At 38.1% G+C, this 20,456-nt stretch overlaps 1 protein-coding gene and 1 long non-coding RNA gene across 5 annotated transcripts in view; one reads left to right on the top strand and one right to left on the bottom strand.

Moving 5' to 3' along the window:
- Nucleotides 1-588: 588 nt before the first annotated feature.
- The window catches only part of LOC114519926 (protein jagged-1-like), a 30,726-nt gene continuing 10,858 nt past the window's right edge, over nucleotides 589-20,456 (top strand). Inside the window, exons 1-4 of one of the 2 annotated variants that reach the window (XM_028540105.1) lie at nucleotides 589-609; nucleotides 3,241-3,323; nucleotides 8,549-8,604; nucleotides 15,759-16,088. In XM_028540105.1, the coding sequence (XP_028395906.1) occupies nucleotides 3,263-3,323; nucleotides 8,549-8,604; nucleotides 15,759-16,088 (447 nt within the window). In that variant the 5' untranslated portion in view covers nucleotides 589-609; nucleotides 3,241-3,262. Of the gene's footprint in view, nucleotides 610-3,240; nucleotides 3,324-8,548; nucleotides 8,605-15,455; nucleotides 15,636-15,758; nucleotides 16,089-20,456 lie in introns of those variants that run through there. The other variant, XM_028540106.1, reaches the window with a different exon arrangement.
- LOC114519929 lies at nucleotides 6,673-12,277 on the bottom strand. Of its 3 annotated transcripts, XR_003686646.1 has the most exons (4): nucleotides 12,139-12,277; nucleotides 11,780-11,890; nucleotides 11,387-11,606; nucleotides 6,673-7,215 (listed from the first exon to the last, which is right to left on the bottom strand). It is a non-coding gene; the product is annotated as an uncharacterized LOC114519929 (long non-coding RNA). The 3 variants fall into 3 exon arrangements; XR_003686647.1 differs by lacking the exon at nucleotides 6,673-7,215 and having other exon boundaries at nucleotides 10,672-11,619; XR_003686645.1 differs by lacking the exon at nucleotides 6,673-7,215 and having other exon boundaries at nucleotides 10,672-11,606.

Raw genomic sequence — 20,456 nt, 5'->3', positions numbered from 1 at the left:
TCATTTCCTCGCTCGGTTACGAGTTGTTTTGTTTGAAAGGTGGGAAATAGCGACAGAAAGAGGACGGTGTTTTGACGTGAAACGGTAAGATAATGTCGCTTGTTTTCGCTGGAAAGTCTGCTACAAGGGAGCGGTAGACTGCGCTTGTGATTATTGCCATAATAGTCATTCAAAGTACGTAATACCAACGGCTATCAGTACGATTTAAAGGCTGCATGCATGCTTGCATCGTGTCGTGTCCTATCACTGTAGATGCTTATCATCAGAACTGATAATAATCTGTTGAAAGATTTATTAATGGTGGTTTATTTGCAATCAAATATCGGCCAGAAATCATAGCGAATTTTGTGCGAATGCTCGATGCATCTACGTGTGTTCACATAATCCAATAAATAATTCCGCATATGATCGAAATCACATCCGAAATACTTGACAAATCCGCTCTACGTGTTTTCCACAAAAATCTAAGACTACCAGACACTAGATATAAAAAATCACGATGAAAGCAACCCACGTATATTGTTCTGTAATTTGACCATATAGCTAGTGTACGTGTGGAAAGATATAACCATTCAGGAAAGAAGAGGAATCACCCCAAGTCTTGCAAAGGTAAGCCGGAGAACGATATTTCGTGATAACCATAGATACCTAGACCGCATCTTTACAATCGAGATTGTGTGATTGGTCGATTATAACAATGAAATGCAGCAAACAAATGGATAGAATATAAGGGTTTGTTGAAAGCAACCATCCTAGGTAAGACATAGGCAATAAATCTTTTGATTAAAATTATAAACGATATTTCATCGCTTTTTCCGCCGTGAAAGGAACTTGAGTGTAAGTCTCATAATCTGGACTAGAACTATTGTATTCTACAGCTGGTTTGGGTAAGGAAATACGGTTAAATATTACACGAAATTCTCAAGGCAATATTTCCTTAATATATTTTGTTATCTTTGACAAGCAATAGGATTATACGACTGCATCACTTGTCTGATTACACTTCATTTGCGCGTGTTTGGAAAGTGCTTCAGGTTTGCAAATCGTAAGGACAGTTATAAACATCTTCCGTCTAATAAACTAGAACTCAGGTTAAATATTGACATTATAGCTGTGTTCCCTCCTAAGCGCAGACCAGATTATCGCTGATTTACGGAAGTACGATGGCGAGTTATATAGCGAGTTAAATCAATAGGAAGAGAATAGCAAGCAAATCTTACGTTATTTGAACCAAACAAAGACTTGTTAGGCAATAATATTTCTAAAGGAAAACATGAAAGTATTCTTACGCATGCGCAGCGACATATCTCTTTACGATCTCTGTGATTAGCATATCTTCCGCTGGAAAAATGCCACTTCATGGCTGTGTTTAATACCTAAACTGGCGTGGGATTTGAAAATTAATTTCTATTGACTGACAACAGGATAATTAGGTCAGAAACAATCTTATCTTGAGACAATATATTATTAAACATTTGAGAAACACTTCAAGAGATGACCACACCTGTCGCGGGATACATCTGACGGCAATAACCATTGTCGAAAAGTCGGGAAAAATAAACAAGCGAATAAGTAGATGAATTGAATTGAAAGAAAACGAGATTTTGCAAGGATTCGTGACACGTCATGGTATTTTTGTCTTCTAAGAATCCCCGCAGGTTCTTGAAACAATGAACCTCGCAGTCATCTGTGTTACATGGTTTGCATGCCATACTATCATAAAAGGTCTTCAAACTTGCAGATTTTACCCGTTCCGTTTGCCCTACTTGGTTATCAGAAAGGCTCATCATAACGTATTAACGAAGTCTCTCATAAATTACTCCGAGAATAGGCAGTTAAACTAACCAGCATGGATCAAAGGTTTTCAATCTTCCAATGGATATAATCTTCGATTGGCCTCTGTGGTTTGACTATTGCAGTACATGTAGCTATAGTATGACCAAATCGGATTTGCTTACTACTTCAACTAGACCAACTACCGTGTTTATTGGATGTTCAACCGTTCAGCTCAACCAAAACATATTATATACGCACGTACTAAAATTCTCTAACTCTTTAACAACCAAAATTTACTAGAAGTAGTTCTCTGCAGCGATCAGCGATCTCGGATACCAGAGATCTTTTCTGTTTGTATCAATCCACGTCAGGTGCCATGCCAGGTTACCAGAATATCTGCTGAATCAGGTGGTCGAACACTAGTGCACCGTATCATATCTTGTGTGTGTTTCATCAGCCTTAATCCTCACCGCCTCTGATGTTCTAGCCATTTGATTAAAAAATTTACGTCCTCGACTGAATAGCCTTGCTTGGCCGGCGAGACACAGTAATACACTTTTGGCGGATGTTCCAGCTTACCATACTAGACCATGAGAAACCCAGAAGTAAACATTGGCATGTTTGGCGAGCGTCCCGTTAAATATATACGTAATAAAAATGTCACAACATTTATTGAAAGGTTATCAAATTTGGAATTGATTCAATGTGTCTGTTTTGTGATGTTCTAAAATAACGCCCGCGTGTTTGGTACGGAGGCGTCGTAGTCAAAACACGGAGTTTAAATTCCCTTGTGAACTAGAAGAAAAATCAGCCACCAGTTATTTTTAAACACCGTCACGCTAGCAAGCATTGTGAAGTGAGCAATCTTACCTCACAGGCGACAGTCAGTTGCATATCAGTCCTGTTCGTTACACCTTCAGAGCTGTCCACCTGTTTTTTTTGTGTGAACAAAGGATACAAATTGAGTCTGAACACATAGAGTCTGGAATTATGTAGCCAGCTGAGTCATTTGTTGTGCTTCACGAGCGTTTCTTTCGAGTTTAAAGCACGTCTGAAAAGACAGGTATTTATGCTACTGATCAATTAGCAAATCTTTAATCTTCCACCGACCATTCCAATATCGAAAATGCTTCAAACAATGAGATGGGAAAGAAGCTGGTTTCGTAAACGCGCTCCGCGAGGAGTCAAAACAACGATTAGCTGCGCTCGTCCGTGCGTTTTTACCACGGCCTGAAACTTGCAGGCGGGAGCTTTTCCCATCTCGTCTGGCGGATAAGGCATTTTATAAATAAGCTTATCTCAATGCATCGTTTTCCTGTCGATTCTTATCGCAATCTCCCAGCAGGATTAGCAAACAGCAGATGTTCTGAACTTCATTCTTCCATTCTGAATTCCCCGCCTACTGATCGGGACAATGTGAACTTACGAGCGAGTCTCACGACGTGTGTGCTATGTTTTTCACAGGGTATCATACAAAAAATAGAAGATGAGGAATGGAAACTGTATCTTGTTGATGCTTTGGACTCTGGTCTGCTCCATCTCTTGCGGTAAGATGTGTTAAATTTTTACGACGAAGTGCCCGATGCATGTGTGTGTGTGTGAAACAAGCATATTTACATGCAAGCGTGATTGAAGGTTTTAACATCCTGAAAATGAGATAAGAACTTTCAAGGCTTCAAGCGACTGTATTTTGCTTCTTCAACCAAGCTTTTAAATACCAATGCACTTGCATACGAGCCAGTGTTTACTGTTTCGAAGTTCTATGGGAACTTGAGTGAATCTTTAGCATTCACATTGTAACTAAATTAGTATCTACCATGCATTCCTCGCTAATAGACGCCACCGCAAGACAAAAGAGACTTGCATAAAATAGTCGGTTTTTCAAACCGAGAAAGCCACAGAACGGCAGTGCGACGAAACTCGGGATTAATACCCCTCGAGTAAAGCAGTGATTTCCTTTTGTCAAGCGGCGGAGAATATGTCTGGTGTGTTTCAAAGCCGTGGTTAAAACCGATAGGATACGCTTCGCGAGATCCTGTTGTTATTTACCTACTAATGTGCGAACAGTTTTCTTGTTTGTACTACAATTACGAGCCGACCGTATCAGACAATCATTTCAAAAACCATCAATGTTTACATTGTCAATACAAGCATTGATCGGGTTATCGTGTCGCCCTGGGTATCTCACGAGGGGAAAGCGCGGTAACCCAGCCACACGCGGTTTTCACTTCACACCGGCCAGTCAATATATCTGATTTGGTAAACACAAGGATTCTTATTAAAATCGTGCATGAAAGGGTGAAGCCAGTATTCTGATATGTTGTTTATAGCCTCGAGCATAGAACTCCAGTGTAGACAATGTTCAGCCGGATAATCCCAGGCATCAGGACTCAGTGTTGGTATATACTATAGGATAGAATTACTTTAGTTATATCCCTTCTAAAACAACAGAGATAAATCAGATAATTTCTTTTTAACGCTATTTCATAAATGTGGGTACTTATACCTGCCTAGCAATTCGCTTCCAGCGGTCTTGAAAGAATATTTTAATTACATTTTAAATGAGTACAGTTTCAATGCGCTCAGTAACAATGTACACTGTGGTCAGTCAGTTATATTTTATCTTTGTATACTGCATGGTAGACTTTGGTAGTTCAAACACAAACCACGAGAATACTATCTACAATAGACCACGTTAAAAATATATTATTTCAGACACAAACCACGACAGTTTATTGTAGAATACTACCTACACTAGACCACCACGTTTGAGATATCTTTCTCAGGTAGTTCAGACACAAACCACGACAGCTTATTGTAGAATGCTACCTACACTAGACCACCACATTTGAGATATCTTCTTCAGGTAGTTCAGACACAAACCACGCCAGTTTATTGTAGAATACTACCTACACTGAACCACCACGTTTCAGAGATCTTTCTCAGGTAGTTCAGACACAAACCACGACAGTTTATTGTAGAATACTACCTACACTGGACCACCACGTTTGAGATATCTTTCTCAGGTAGTTCAGACACAATTAAACCACAACAGCTTATTGTAGAATACTACCTAAACTAGACCACCACGTTTTAGATATCTTTCTCAGGTAGTTTAGACACAAACCACGACAGTTTATTGTAGAATACTGCCTACACTAGACCACCACGTTTGAGATATCTTTCCCAGGTAGTTCAGACACAAACCACGACAGTTTATTGTAGAATACTACCTACACTAGACCACCACGTTTGAGGTATCTTGACCAGGAGTCAGGTAGTTCAGACACAAACCACGACAGCTTACTGTAGATTGCAGAATGCTAAGCACTAAAACCAGTATTGAATATCCGTTACATCTATTCAGTGATTCAGTTGTTGTGTTATATAATATCTTATCACTAAGTGCACTTTACATGTCACATTTTATAAAATTGACTTGATCATACAGGCGATACAACAACGTTGTTCTCCGAAGTAATTTTAAGGAGAAAAATAACTGCTTTTGAGAAGAAATTATAATTTTTCTTAATCTTTTTCCATCCATGGGGTTAGTTTCTTTTCATCGTAGCATCATCCAACTACTGCAATATAAAATCATTTTTGAGAAAATTTTCAAAGCCATGTCGTAATTATTTAAGCAAATCAGCAAATCGATTTGCAGCATATATATACTAAAAATGCTGTAATAAAATTGTCGGGGTTTTGTTTTGGATGAATGACGCACAAAAATCCATTAAAAGGCGTCTAGCTATTATTGGCGTGATAACTTATTATTAATATAGTCTGCCTTTACTTGTGGCGTCATTATTGACCAAGGCCAAGTTGAGCCATATCACGATATTTATAAAGATCTTGGTCGTTGCTAAAATTAAGATGTTGAAAGACGGCTGCGATAAATTGAATTTTACCAAACAGACGTGACGACCGTTGTTTAATGGCTATAATTTCTACTCGTTTACGTTTGAAAAGCTGTTTTATTTTGAATTCGTATGTGAAAATAACTGGGATCATAAAAATTAGTATTCACACAATTATATTGCCAACAAAGCATATTTAATTTTAATTTTCTCGAAACTACGAGACGCTCTCTAAGTGGGTCTTTATATTTATCTTAAGAGATGTATGTCTTGAGAAACGAGTCGAGAACAGGTAGAGCTGTATAGATTCACAAATATGGTGTAATTTTGATTATAATGGAACCTTAGACCGATGGAGAGGAGTCAAATATTAAACTGGACCTCTAGCACGGCTCTAAACTGACAAAGCTGAGAAACAATATAAACAGCAATAGACCCATTAAACCTCTCTCCACAGTCCTATTAATAATGCATTGTTTTACGACTAAAATTAACTTCGCATTTACGATCTCACCGACGACACGAACTTCTAAAATTATCTTCATGTGACGATGACGTGACATGACTCGAAAATTTAATTTAAAATTGACAATTGTCTTTTGCGTAATTGTCTTGTAAGACCTTAATTTAATAATTTCCTATTCTTTAGCGGCTTGTGTTGATCTTATACTAGTGCATGTATAGCTTTATTAGTTCTGAAATGTTCTTCCTAGAGGTCCAGTAAGGATCATCTCTTATTGATCCAGTGTTACTACAGGAGGAAACCTAAACTAAACTAACTTTATTTATACTGGATAACTCTATCAGTTCTAAACTGTTCTTCCTAGAGGTCCAGTAAGGATCATCTCTTATTGATCCAGTGTTACTACAGGAGGAAACCTAAACTAAACTAACTTTATTTTTACTGGATAGCTCTATCAGTTCTAAACTGTTCTTCCTAAAGGTCCAGTAAGGATCATCTCTTATTGATCCAGTGTTACTACAGGAGGAAACTTAAACTAAACTAACTTTATTTACACTGGATAACTCTATCAGTTCTAAACTGTTCATCCTAAAGGTCCAGTAAGGATCATCTCTTATTGATATATTAGATATGTCCGTCAGGATCATCTTCTTTATTATAAGCGTATACATAAAGTTATTAAGAATTATTGCTTCGTTGGTATATTTCCCATCCAGCGAGGCTCCAAACTGTCCACGGGAAATGCAAGCGACCTGGAGAAATACACCCACTGTATGTTTGTCAACAGTTAAAATATCTGAATACGAACCACCCATAAGGATACACCATATCTTGTTGATAAGAATCTTTTCATCTGTCAAACATCTTTCAAAAAGTGTTTATTATCAGACGTAAAACACGATACGGTTTCACCTTTAACCTCAGAAACGTTTTTCGTCTCAGTTTGGTAAATTCCCTCCCAGGACTTAGTGTATTAATGGCGGTCAGCTCGTGCTCTGGTGAAATCGCGTTGAGCCATTTTGACGAACATCTTTTTTCGATGCTTACAGCTTTTTTGCTGAAATATACCAATGCCAAATATGTCGCCTTTTTATGAGTTCGTAGAAAGTTTAGGACCTGAAGAAGATAATAATATCAGTAATATCCGGTAATGTTGGTACTTAAGAAAGCAAACATAAACAATTTGTAACCGTTGGGTGTCGGTTTAGCCTGTTAATAAAGACAAGATAAATATGGACATTATACAAACACACGATGATCACCACTCAAATGTCGGAGTGTAACTGACAACGACGGCTACTCAGGTAGTTCAGATACAAACCACGACAGTTTATTGTAGAATACTACCTACACTGGATCACCACGTTTAAGATATCTTTCTTAGGCAGTTCAGACACAAGCAATTGAAGTGATCAAACGGTCAGCGAATATAATAGAAACACGACTTAACTGAGTTAACTCAACTGCTGTGATATAAAACATAATCCGAAGGCGAAGATTAACATCTTGAAACCTAAAATATGGATTGAAACAAGACAAGAATAAGTTTGTGATATTTTGAATTTATTGAAAAATAATCATCAGACAGACTGAGATTATCGTTTGTCTGGTATTTAATGATAATGATTTCGACTTCATGAAATCAAAATAAGCTTTTTGGCTCGTTTTTGTCCATAGTTTGGGTTTCAAGATGCTAATCTCCAGATTATACTTGGCAATAACACTGCAGTTTTTGAAATTGTGGGTTGGTATTAGTTTTTATTACACGATCCAACTCACTTCTGACGTATGGAATGTAGTCTGTTATTGATAAAGCAATACTGCGTTAGTTTTAGTTGATTTGCCGCCCATGTACATTGCAGGTCAACACACTATAAAACATTCATCAGAAGTGAATTGGAATACCAGATCCAACAAAATTGGATCGTGTGAACAGACTTTTACCCCGTTGTTATGGCTAGCTATTCGGGAAAACAGGAAACAAAATTGTGCTCCGTTAAACCGCGATTACAGAAAGGAAATATTCAAAAAAAGGAAAGCGGATATTTGGAATATTGTAATATCCATTTTCTTAACACTTTAACAATTTTCCCAAGCATATAAAATGACACCTCCTGAGTTTGGTTTCACAAGCGGAAGAGAATGAACGAGAATGTCTCTCGTGTTCAAATATAGCAGGGCTCGACGCTGTGCAATGAATTAACCACATGCAGTTCTCACAGCTATTTTCAGTTACTTTCAGCACTCGAAATGCCTCTTCATGCGCGCAGGAAGCAGGCATTCGTTTGCAAATTTTACGTTTATTAAATTAATATCTTAAATCAAATTATTCGTCAAGACTAATCCTTTTAACTGTTGTGTATTACGCGTTAAAATGTAACCTGGTCTGGCAAAAAGCCTGGCGCATTACGCCGCAATCGTGTCACCGTATTTTTTTCTCACACTGTAGGAGTGCTTTCAAGAAATATCTCAGCTAAACAAACAAAGACAGCTAAAGACAGCAAGGTTAGTTTCCCATACTAGAGGTCAGACAATGCCATCGTCGGTCGTTAAGCACGCCCGCATACCTGACCTCTGACCCATAATTATGTATCGCGGTATTTCGGTGACTGTGTGAAAACGCGCAAAAACGAAATGATTGCCTTCGAAACGATTGATTGTGATTTAAAAAGCGTCGCTATAAGCGGTCGCGTTTCATTCGCTTTATGTCGTTATGTTTGAATCGGAAGCTGTCGCTTCAATCCAGTAATTATCGCAAGTTTTATCTACCTCAATGCATCATCCCATTTTAATCGATCATTGTCGTGTGTGGGAGGCGAGGATACGATTTTAATTGTGGCTAAACTTTGAAGGAAACTAACATTATTTTGCGCGCTAGTTATCCTTGTTCGAAACTTCTCTCTCAAATTACGACATTCAGGATTCAAACTCAATCTGTTCCTGACATGTTTGAAGACTGACAACCAATATAGCATGAATCAAACTGAAGCGGTGAAAGACGAGTATATAAACAGTGGAATGCTACAGAGACCAACATCTGGAGGAACATGATTGATCGTTGCCTTTTATGTTGCAATTTCGTTTCAGAGCCATTCCCTGATCTTTGAAACTCCTATTGATCTGAAACCGTTTTATCTGATTGATATGATTTCACTTCAATTACGTGAATCTATAGACTTTGACTCCTGTAATGATTTCATTTCCTGATTTCAATTTTGCCTCCACAAACTGTCAGAACTATAGTGAAATATTCCAGTCGCTGGGCCCGCAGTCGATTTCTGACGAATGGTAACTACTTCCAGTAAAATCGGTTTAGGTTTGAGCCCGCCTTTAGGAATAATCCGGAGTTAAAACCTAAATAGTTCTCAAAAATCAAGTTAACTTTAAAAGAGTATATCACCGTGTACTGGTGTAAGTGCGTGTCAGTTTATTTCATATTGTTTGCTGGGTTATATTTAAACATTGGCGGCAATTTCATGACAACTAGTCAAAGCCCGAATGCCCAACACGCAATTAAAAATAAGCGCGCGTAATCGTCCCCACGTGCTGGTAAAACCATGTGCCCGAAATACTGCCAAGCAGCCCTTGTGTTCGTCTTTATCTTGTACACTTCTCAAGAGATAATAGATCTCAATTAGTTGATTGAAATTACAGTGTTTCTTTGTACGATATAATGCATAATCCTGTTGTCAACTATTGTCACTTTGGCATGATATATCATAGTACTCAGTGTGGGGCATACGAGCAACGCCTAGTGAATTATTACTAGTTCTACCCCTTCGTGCGTTTTATAATGTCTAGTCGTTCTTAGAACTGAATGCTTAAGAGCAAGAGCGTTATAGATATGTACTCGTTTAAAAGAGGAAGATTATCTAAGATCCTGCAGATACTGATTACATTATACAAAGCATGATATGCACGATACAGTGAACTGGCGACCTTGGGGGCGTTTACCTTTAACAGGATTCTCGTGTGTGTGAACAGTTGTCGGAGGCTGTGTTGAACCGCTTTCCGTTGAATCGGTTCTTAGGCCAGCGAAGAGCTTTGGCGTGCGCAAGTTTAGAGAATCCACTATATATTTGTAACCTCTGATAACTGTGCCATCTGTTACTCAGACATCCTAAAGATGTCCCCCACAATCCTCTACAGCCCCCGTCCAGTATGTTATACCCGTTGTTTGGAAACCCACGCCATCATGAAGAAGAAATGGCGCCAAAACATCTTTCATGACGCGTGCATGTGCGCGCCAAAAAATGAACACATTGTAGAAGGGACGCTAAAAACACGTGTAATTTACAAAACAAATGGTTACTCTGTAGAGGCGATTATTGTTTACTTATGATTCTCAAATGTTTATGTCTCACTTCGCGCCGTTGGACACGTTTTCGTAGCGGCTTTGTTTGTCGCACGTGGCAGATAAAAATACCTGGGGCTTTCTTGATGTTTTTGGATCATATATAGAAAGAGCGACGAAGCCATATATATCCAGCGAGAGGAGCTTATGTTCACGATGGCATTAAAATACAACTTAGTCTAAATATTGTCAAGAATGGTTATGACGAAAAGAGTCTATACGCGGCTAAAATTAACTTTGGCACATAATTAGGCAGCATTCAATGAGACTTAAAATGCAAATTTAAGCATATTCATCATCAAAGAAAGGGTAATTGACTGGGCAGACGGTGGTATTAGCATTTACAATAAGCAGTTTGCAGCATGTTTTGAATACTTACATCTATTCATGGTCACTGTATCGATTACGATCAGCTTTATGGCTTCAGTGGTTTAGGTCTAAGTATTTAGTGAGCAGAGACTTGAAGTATTTTTCCTCTTAAATCTCTTGGAATTTGTCTTCGTTAAAAGGATAAGTATTATAGGTTCAGAGTTCGTAATAGCTTTACAAATACAGCTGTCATAGTTGTCAAATATAATCATCAAATTTTGGCACAATCATGTTGAGGAGGGACAGTTCTGCAACAGTTCTCGATCAGCCATCGTGACTAGTATACCTCAAGATTGAAATGCTTTAAAACCCGGCAAATATTGAACGGCAAATTGAAGACTGAGAAGTGTTTAGGGAATTTGGAGCCACGATATTCATAGTAATGCATATAACCCTCATAGTCATATAATGATATAACCATGTCTATGGACATATTCTTCACTAGCTATTTTTTAGAGAGTGCAGCCAGCCATCCCTCCTAAGATAATATAATATAATTGGTTACGATCATGTTTATTTTTATTTTATTTCATTATTTTTTCTGATGATTTCTCGGCTTATTACCTGTTTACTCGCGCATCACGAGATATTGGACGCCACTTGTATTTTTGTCTAGCTAAGCAGATGCTCGCTCCTTCATGTGCGATCATCATGATTAATTTTTTTAACTCCCCCCATCCCCACATTGTCCATTGCACCACAATTTTGTGTTTAAAAAGCGAACTTCCTCCAGCTCATAACAATTTGCTCGTATATCATGATCATCATCAAACCACAACAAAGACTACAAAAACAAACTATCTTAATTTAAGTAACTTCCTTTCGCCAAACATTGACAATGATTATAATTAATGATATTTCCCAGGGCGAAGTTATTTATTTAGTTTATCTTTGGCATTGGGGTTTTGAAATTTGAATATCCTTCGGATGTAAACTGTCGACTTTATTAGACAGTACCTGTTAATTAAGAAAGTAAAATTTCTTCCCCATATTTTAGTCTGATATCACTCCAATTTAGTTGCTTTTACTTTTTTGTTCGTGATTATTTATTTGGATAGATTCGTAACACTATAAAATTAGAAATATATAAACAACTCGCTTATCTAGTGCAGTGGAATTAATGGACATACGACGGTTGAGTTCTGTCAAAATGTTCATTCAATTCAATTCAAATTCAACTTCGTTTAGTTCTTTGTTTAAAAGGCGCACTTTAGTACTTGCAAAGATGTACCTGCATGCTTGAACACGAACGAGTCGCATGCATTCATACACACTTGGATGCCACGATATTGCCACTTGTTATATAAACCACTTACCCTTTCTCAGTCAGAATCCAGAACGGTCTATTTTTGACTTGTTTTGACCTATATAAAGAAATGCTTGTGGTATAATGGTCTTAAGATTGTTTGCAGTATCATCCAACACGCCCCATGTTGCATGTGTTAGATCCTTAAACTTGATACTCACTCTGATGAGTATCGCTATAATAAGCACAATGTCCCGCGCCACAGATGGCGTTCAAACACCTGAGATTATCAGAGTGTGAAAATTATGTTAATTTTAAACGTATCAAAGACATGAATCTTGTTCAGTTGCCCGGTAAAGGCACAGTCATTTCAAAGCTAGACTTGTTTAGAAGTTAAACTAGCCATACATACGTTTAATAAACGTCGAGACTGTATTTTCTTCTCGCAAAAGCATGTACATATTAGAAAACCTTACAAAGATTCATTCTGATATGAACTCAAGTGTTGACCACAAGCTCTTGACATGTGCTCATATATTAGTGTGCGTTAGCAACTCACATGCTCAAGATAGTTGATTTTATAATTTGCTGCAATCGTGCATTCCAATCTTATATTCGACTTTGACCTGTTCACTAAAAGCCACCTTTCATCAGTTCGATGTTTGAAGACCTCCGATGGCCTTCACTAGGACTGATTCTCTTCCTCAGAGCGGCTGAGTTTACTAGTTTGCCAAGCTTTATTTTATCGGAAAATATTTCCCGTTTGAAACTGAACGAGAAACACGCTGTTTTACTTCAGCACAAAGTGCTCATCGTTATCTTTTCTACTATTTCTGCTCTGTTATTTCTTCTGTTCAATATTTATTTCACTTTTCATCTTCTTTGACATCCACTTTTTACATTCATTCCTTCCTTTCTCTTTATTCTTCACCGACTTCGTCATTCATCCCGTTCTCCACAGTCACCTTCTTTCTTATTCTCTTAACATATCCTTTCATTCATTCATAAATTCTTCCCTCTTAATCCCATGCTTGTTTCCACCTGTCTTTCCTTCTCTTCATTCTCCGAAAATTTTTTAATTAAAACATAGTTTTTTACCAGAAATGACGGATCCTTTAAGCTGCTTTAAACCTGGTTGAGTAACGTTATTAACGTACATGATCTCATCTCTTCACAATATTCTTATTCCTTTTGTTGAAATGCAGTAATATGCTATTTAAAAGTGGGAAGTTCTTAAGAAAGTTGCAAGTTTTTAACAATATTAATGAAGATCCGTGATGAATGATCATATTTGGAAAAAGTACAGAAATCATTTTAGATAATGAACACTATAAACAATACGACTCCAGGCATTAGTTGGCAGCTAGACGGCTGTTTCCCGTAGACGTGATTGTCTTTTGAAACAATAGATAGATTAAGATTTGGATATAATTTGATATGTCATCTTTTTCATTCAATTTTAATAAAAGCAAAAAGGCCAAGTTTACACGAGGCGACGCTGTACGGATTTTAAAATTCAATTATAGTTTCGCAGTCTTTTAAAGCCTGTGTCTGCAGGCGATTGAAAATTGAGAAAAATTTCACAAGCTTCAAAATCACGAGGGAACTGATTTTGCCCAAAAACAAACACTAGTCTATTTCGACTTGCAAGGAAAGCTCATAGTTTAAATTACAGCTGACAAATATGGCGCCTAGGTGGCTTAGACGATAAACAGTCAAACAATGTGCATGTTTCAAATTCTTAGCAATTTAAAAACACTTCTTCGTTTGGTCTGCTGGGAATATATTTCGCCTGTACTCGATCTAGCATAAGGTGATTTTTTTCGCATTTCTACGCTATGATGTACCATTGAGCAAGTGCATTCTGTCTGTTTACCTTTGTCTGAATGAGCAGCTGCATTTTGATCGGATGATATATATATATACTACTTCCTATTCAAAACCATGGATCCTTAATCAATAAAGGGTTTTAATTGCATGAATACATCATCCTTCAATTTCTTCGTAAACAAGCGCGCTGTTCTCGATTCAACGCACTTAGAAACGGCGCAAATCGTTAACAGTGTCAACGAAATTGTCCACGCGGTACCCAAGCATCTCATGGATAAGGGCCTTGCCAAAAATCTGCTCAAGTTGAAGGCGCGAAATGGAAATTTTAAAATTAACACCTGCGCACGTTCAGAGACAAAGCACGAAGAGTGTTTTGTTGTTCAAATGAAAATGGTCTTAAACTGACCGCGCACTTTGTTAACAGGAAAAAGACACTCGCTGTCATATGCCAGAAGCTCGTGCGTTGATTTTAAAGCCGGTGAACTTTGTACCAGTTAGATATGAATGCAGAAAGAAACAAATAAAACTACGTTCAGTTTGATGGCTTATTTGTTCTTGTCATGCATAAATTAATCTTGATTTGTTTATCTTGTTTAATTCGATGACCACTACTCCTCGTGTTTGCTCTCAAACGAAGAAAGGGAAATATACTTTTAGGTCTCAATTGAAATCGAAATATCTACTCTCAATACCATTGTTTGTATTTTCTTAGTATGTGATATTTTTCTTTCAATATTCGCAACATTTCTGCCTCCCACCGGGTTTGACAAGCATTTTTGATTACTTTTAATTATACGAAGCAATTCACAAGCTATCTCTTGCATCAAACGGCTAAAAGAACTCGTTACATTTGTTCAAACGATTAGATGGTGACGACTGTGACCTCATACACAGCGCAGTTCTGCGTTAAACGGGCGCGTGGTGGATCGGCAATTAAAGTTAGATCAGAATTCGGAAATGATTGCATTGTGAACGCTTTCAATCACAACAAACATTGCTCCTTAGGGGAACTGTTTCATCCTCAAGGTCTCCGTTTCGCTCGACCGGGCAGGCACACGGCTTATCAATGCGCGACACGTGCGCGCTTTTTAAACACAATGCGTTTAATCCCGCCAAAATTATCCCAAAACAAACTGTTTGCGTTTACACGAAACTCATAGTCCAGGTCAAATTTTTCCAACCAACAAGCATCGAGAACACAATAATAATCTTATCCAGAAGCCATTCTCATGTTAAGCCATATCATTTCAACAGTACATCCATCATCCATGGACCTGCTGTTACCATGACAATATTACAAGGTTTTAAATCGCTTGAAAATATTTAATATTTGTTTCTTAAATCTGACATGCGTGTGCACTCGTGATAGGGAAAGATTAATATGTTTCTACTGCCAATTGTTATCGGTCTCGGTTGCGCAGGTTAAACGTGCTGTTACGAGTTCTGGTTGTATATATGAATTTCGAAGTTTTTGAGGCCCCATACGTCACGTTGGTCATTACGCATGTCGTTTAAGGGTTTTAAGGCCGGCCCTCTTACAGCAAATAGATTTAATTGATAGTTCGACGCGTACTGAATACGGTGGGGTACGGAGCTACATGTACTTCTGACAAACTTACATGTTGTTATTGAGGAGAGTTATTCTACTGGAACGGAGAGCTATATGACCTGAAGGTTGCAATGGCCTTTCAAGTCGGCCTACCTATTTATTGTATTTTCAGCATATTGTTATTGCAGGTTCGTGACGGAGCGAGTGAGACTGCCATACGGCCGTCCATATATTATCGATGTATATATCTACGGTGCAGAGTCGCGCGCTTACGATGAAACATAACTTATATTTTTTAATCCATTGTATAGAACGTCTCCGGCCTTGGCCAGTTCCAAGTCCGTCTGCTAGAAATTCGAAATATCGATGGAGTTAAGTTTGGCGGTTCCTGTTGCGATGGATCACGTTCAATGATTCACGGATCGAATCGATGTCAACCGGACAATTGCGACACTTTCATTCGGATATGCCTTCAGCATTATCAAGAAAAAGTTCAGGAAAACGGGCTGTGTACCCTGGGGAATTCCACAACCCCTGTACTCGGAGCAGACTCATTTATTATCGCAGATACAATAAATACTACCAGTCCTATTCCTGGCTTTCAAAATCCTATCTCAATGCATTTCAAATTCTGGTGGTTGGTAAGTAATTTTATTCGTTTCATTTAATGCCTATTTACAGTTTAACATTGTACTTAGCGGATTTTTAAAATCCTTTGTGAAATATTATTGAGGCATATTGTGCGAGTTAGTCTAGCATCATTTATGCGGACCGTTCCGTATTTACTCGCGTTTATTGCCTAGTGCAGATGGCTGCCGTTTAGACAGCTAAGTTTTTCTCTTGAAAATTTAATGATTTTGCATGCAAATTTTACCAACAGTCTTCCCATTGCTTCGACTGTGACAATATTTCAGCGACACAATACTCCTGTAACAAATGCACGCTTGCTTCAGCTACGCTCTACCCTTTGCGATTTTTTCCCCTCTAACAACTCAACTTAATGCTGTGGTTTTGTGGTTATATGCGTGTAGTCCTTCTATTAATCTCAAAATGCATGTCTTAAACCCGTTAAAAAGCCAACATGTAATGCTCTATCATATCCCTCGCAAGTCGGTCTTGAGATGCCTGAAACAATTAAAGAGCAAAAGCGTGAAAATGACCTAAGTGTATGCAGCTGTCTTGAGTAGCTGTAGTGTGGCGCCCAGCGCTTAAAACTATCAGTTCGAGTTCGAGGTATTTGACCTACAAATGCTTAAAGCTCGCTTTGGGAATTATTCTCCGACTTGTTTACTGTGGCTGCTTATTGAGGCATCGGACACGTGTTGTAAGCGACAATCTATTCAATTGTGTATGATAATTACACTCGCGTTGAACGAGGGAGGCCATTCGGTCACAATAACTCTGTGTATGTTTCTGAATGAGGCGCATGGCGTATTACAACAGCATTTGACAGACAAAAACTCTCGTTAGGTCTACGGTTTCGGCCTCAATTTTCCCCCAAACCTCACGCTAATTGATCTTAGGCCAAATTTTTATCTACAATGGGATACGTCAACAGCTCTGAGTAATAGGTTTTATTTATTTTTGTCGGTCCTTGTCAATGATTATTGGCTTTCCTGTAGTTTAAACTTGGAAGTTGCATGGTCTGTGTGCAGGGCTGTGGGCAAGTGGGCTTATTAGCGTGGTGGAAACTGGTCTGTATATGATGGAGACGGGCATAATATTGTTATAGAAGTGAATTTTCGGTTGATTACTGTGTAAATTGTTGCCAAGGCGCTAGTGTCTCGTGGGAGGACTGTAACCTGCGGTGTAATCGATGTAGAGTTAAATATCGAAACGTTTATCGGAAAATTTCGATTTCGCAAAGCAAGCACGCGTTCTGGGTGAAAGAACACGTTTTTATCTCGTTTAGTGTCCAATGTGTTTTCGTGCCACAGATGGTCGCTTGAATTTGACGTCAACGCATGCTCAAGAAGCTTAATGGTCGATTGCGAGCCAAATAATGTTTCTTGCACTCATGAAAAAAATTAAGCCGGAAAGAATAATCCTTGTTCAGTTGTCTTTTATCATGCTAACTTCTAACACTGTTTTCCACGTGTCAACTGGATTGCTCGCTATCGCCGTCGCTGTTCACTTTACCCTGTCACGAAACTTGCTTCCATCAGGCGCTTGTGGGAAATCAACATATTGATAAATAAGCGTGAATGAAAAACAAATATGGTCTTCTTTCAATACCCGTATTGCTTACTTCCTCTTTAAATTAAATGATTAGATAGCATAGTGTTGTGTTCTTTTGGAGGACCGAGGATTGATTCGCGCGAAATGACGAACATTTTTGCTCGAAATCTAGAATATTCTTCACCAGTCTGTACCGTCGTGCTTTGCAAAAACCTTAACAAATTCGCCCCGAAGTAGAATTTATGAATCCTCTGCTCCTTTGGAGCAACGTGTGGATTAAATTTCTGGCGTTTTTTATAAATAACATGATAAGTTTATATAAACTTTTTAAGTAAACGAAGGGATACTTAGAGACTCATCAGACATCTCTCATTGTTAGCGCTAACAATTCTCCACCCAGCATTCCAAATTTGGAATGGAATAAGTTGTGTGCTCCAAATCAAACGTGGGAAATACATTTTGATGTTTCGCAAATAGTTCATTCCTGTTATCGAGTCTGCTCCTCGACACTCGATCCTCGTCGTGAAAGAGAAACGAATGCCATGACTCCGTCAGACGTGATAAAAAGCAAGACTATTCATCTCTCTGCAACCACAGCGGAAAATGCTCCCTGTCGTGCTTAAAATTTGTCGAGTAACGCAATGCAATTTCCTAACCCTATTTACAACTTAATACCCTGTCAAGCATTTACCATCGACTCGCAAAAAACTTTGGGATTCCCAAAAGCTGTTTACGCTAATATTAAGACATATTTGCGCAGTCCTAATTAGAAGTCCACGCGCAATTGCGCACGTCTGTTTATAGAATGCGCAAAATTCTCAGCATTGAGAATCGAAAACCAAAGTGTTGCGGTGTTGATGTAAGGCGATTTTCAATTTCCTCCTTAGACTTTCCTTAGACAAATTTCGGTTTATCCAAATCCTACCGCTTTTCTCTTGGTACTTGTTGACTGTTCACAAATATCGCTGCAGGCCCTTTAGTAAAACGACAGCCGTGTTTGTTTTTCTTGTAAAGCTGTTTGAATATCAGTGCATATTTGAAAACTTAACTCGAGTATTGAGGGGGATTTGCTAAGAGGAATATTACTGGTAAATACTGAAACTTCATCTGCCTTGTGATCGGTGTTCAACTCCAGTAACATGCTTTACATATACTTTGATTATGTCGTTTCGCCTTTAGGCATCGGGAAAACACTTTAAAGTAAGTTGAAAGTATGCCTACTTGATAGCTGTCCGGCCATTTCGTTAGCAAATACTGATGGTGTTCTAAAGTTTGAAGTGGCTGCTTCCAATGAATTTAGCGATAAATGGAATACTTGAGAGATTGCACAATTAAAATGCCTGCAAAACCTAACAAAGCTTTGCCTTAGCTTTTCTTAAAACTATACATTCCAGGGCAAGACCTTTGCTCGGAACTCAGAACTCCTTGTGATATTTTTCAATCCCTTAAAGCCTGTACGTCCTGCCATGCACGCTTGTTTTCCGAGATGATTTGCCGTGGTTTTGTCTAAACTACTTGAAAGAGATTAATGAAAGTGCTTTGACGTTTTTCTTTCGCGAGGGTCGGGATTTGACTTAACTTTATAATTAATTGGCTCAATCAGCCAAGCCAATGATTTAATCAACTTACGATTTTAATATATCGGTTAAACACGAAGTCAATTGGTTGGAATAGTTTTGCCAATGTGGTTACTTCATTTGTTTTCCCGTTTCAGACCATTCAGATCTTTTCATGCCTTTGTTCTCACGATTTTTGTGGCAGCCGAATGCACTTAAAGCATTTTATCAAGTTGTTTGATTTTTTAAGTGGAAGTTGACGGAACGAAGGGGCTATATTTAGTACGAACGATTTGACCACAAATTTTAACTGTCATGGGAAAATACCGTTTGTCTTGGGCTGTCTGTCACGGGTTCATTTCATTTAAATATTAAACTTTGACCTGTTTTCTTATTGTCTTGTAAAAGAATTTGGCTGGATTATATCGCATGATATTGCTGCGAGTTTATCAATTGTTTTTAATTCTTTCCGGTTAGCGTCATTTTGAATGCAGAATTATACTCTAAATCCGTAATTTCATTCCAATATTCAGTCCAAACACTAGCGAAGACTCAAATCTCAAACTGCGCCGTTTTAAAATACTTGTAGTGTACATGAAAGTGCATGTTATTCATCCAATACAAAATCTACATTACCTTGTTGCAACGTGAAAGCAAATATGCATGGGCAAGGAATTTTGGTTATGAGAAAGGATTTATCTTTGTTAATACAATGTATAACCTTGATTTAGCTACTTAAAGTTAAACTGCTTTGTATTTGATAAAAAATTGTGATTGTATTTTATTGCTGTGGCAACTACAAGCCGATCACTGTTTCTTGCGCAGAATATATTTTTTTAAAATTTCAAACTTAGAATCAGACGTCTAAACGTTGCGTCTTTTAAAGTCTCTTCACACGCAAGCCGTTCGTTTGAAGTAAAATATCCAAGAGCTGAAACATTAGCCTTGTATATCATTTGTTGCATTAACTTGTCAATTATCGAAGTACGATACGGTGACAAATGAATTTCGTTTTTGACATTTCGACAAAAGACAAAAATCATTATCCCTTAATCCTTTTAAACGAATTTTTCATGTGTTTGCCGCTTTTATTAAGGTTCTTCTGAACCTGCTGCAGCTTAAAAGGCAGTCATACTGTTTTCTCTGCTGCGTACATGTTTAAAATGTCTGTTTATGAATTAAACCAAACGGGATATTTTACAGTGTCGCGCGCTATCTCTTCATATCCAGACATATGTTTCATATATTGCCTATATTGCTGTTTCATTCTCTTAT

This window comes from Dendronephthya gigantea, unplaced genomic scaffold (assembly GCF_004324835.1).
Source record: "Dendronephthya gigantea isolate DGI-Jeju-01 unplaced genomic scaffold, DenGig_1.0 000015F, whole genome shotgun sequence".
NCBI classification, from domain to species: domain Eukaryota; kingdom Metazoa; phylum Cnidaria; class Anthozoa; order Malacalcyonacea; family Nephtheidae; genus Dendronephthya; species Dendronephthya gigantea.
This window is presented reverse-complemented; position numbering and strand designations above follow the sequence as displayed.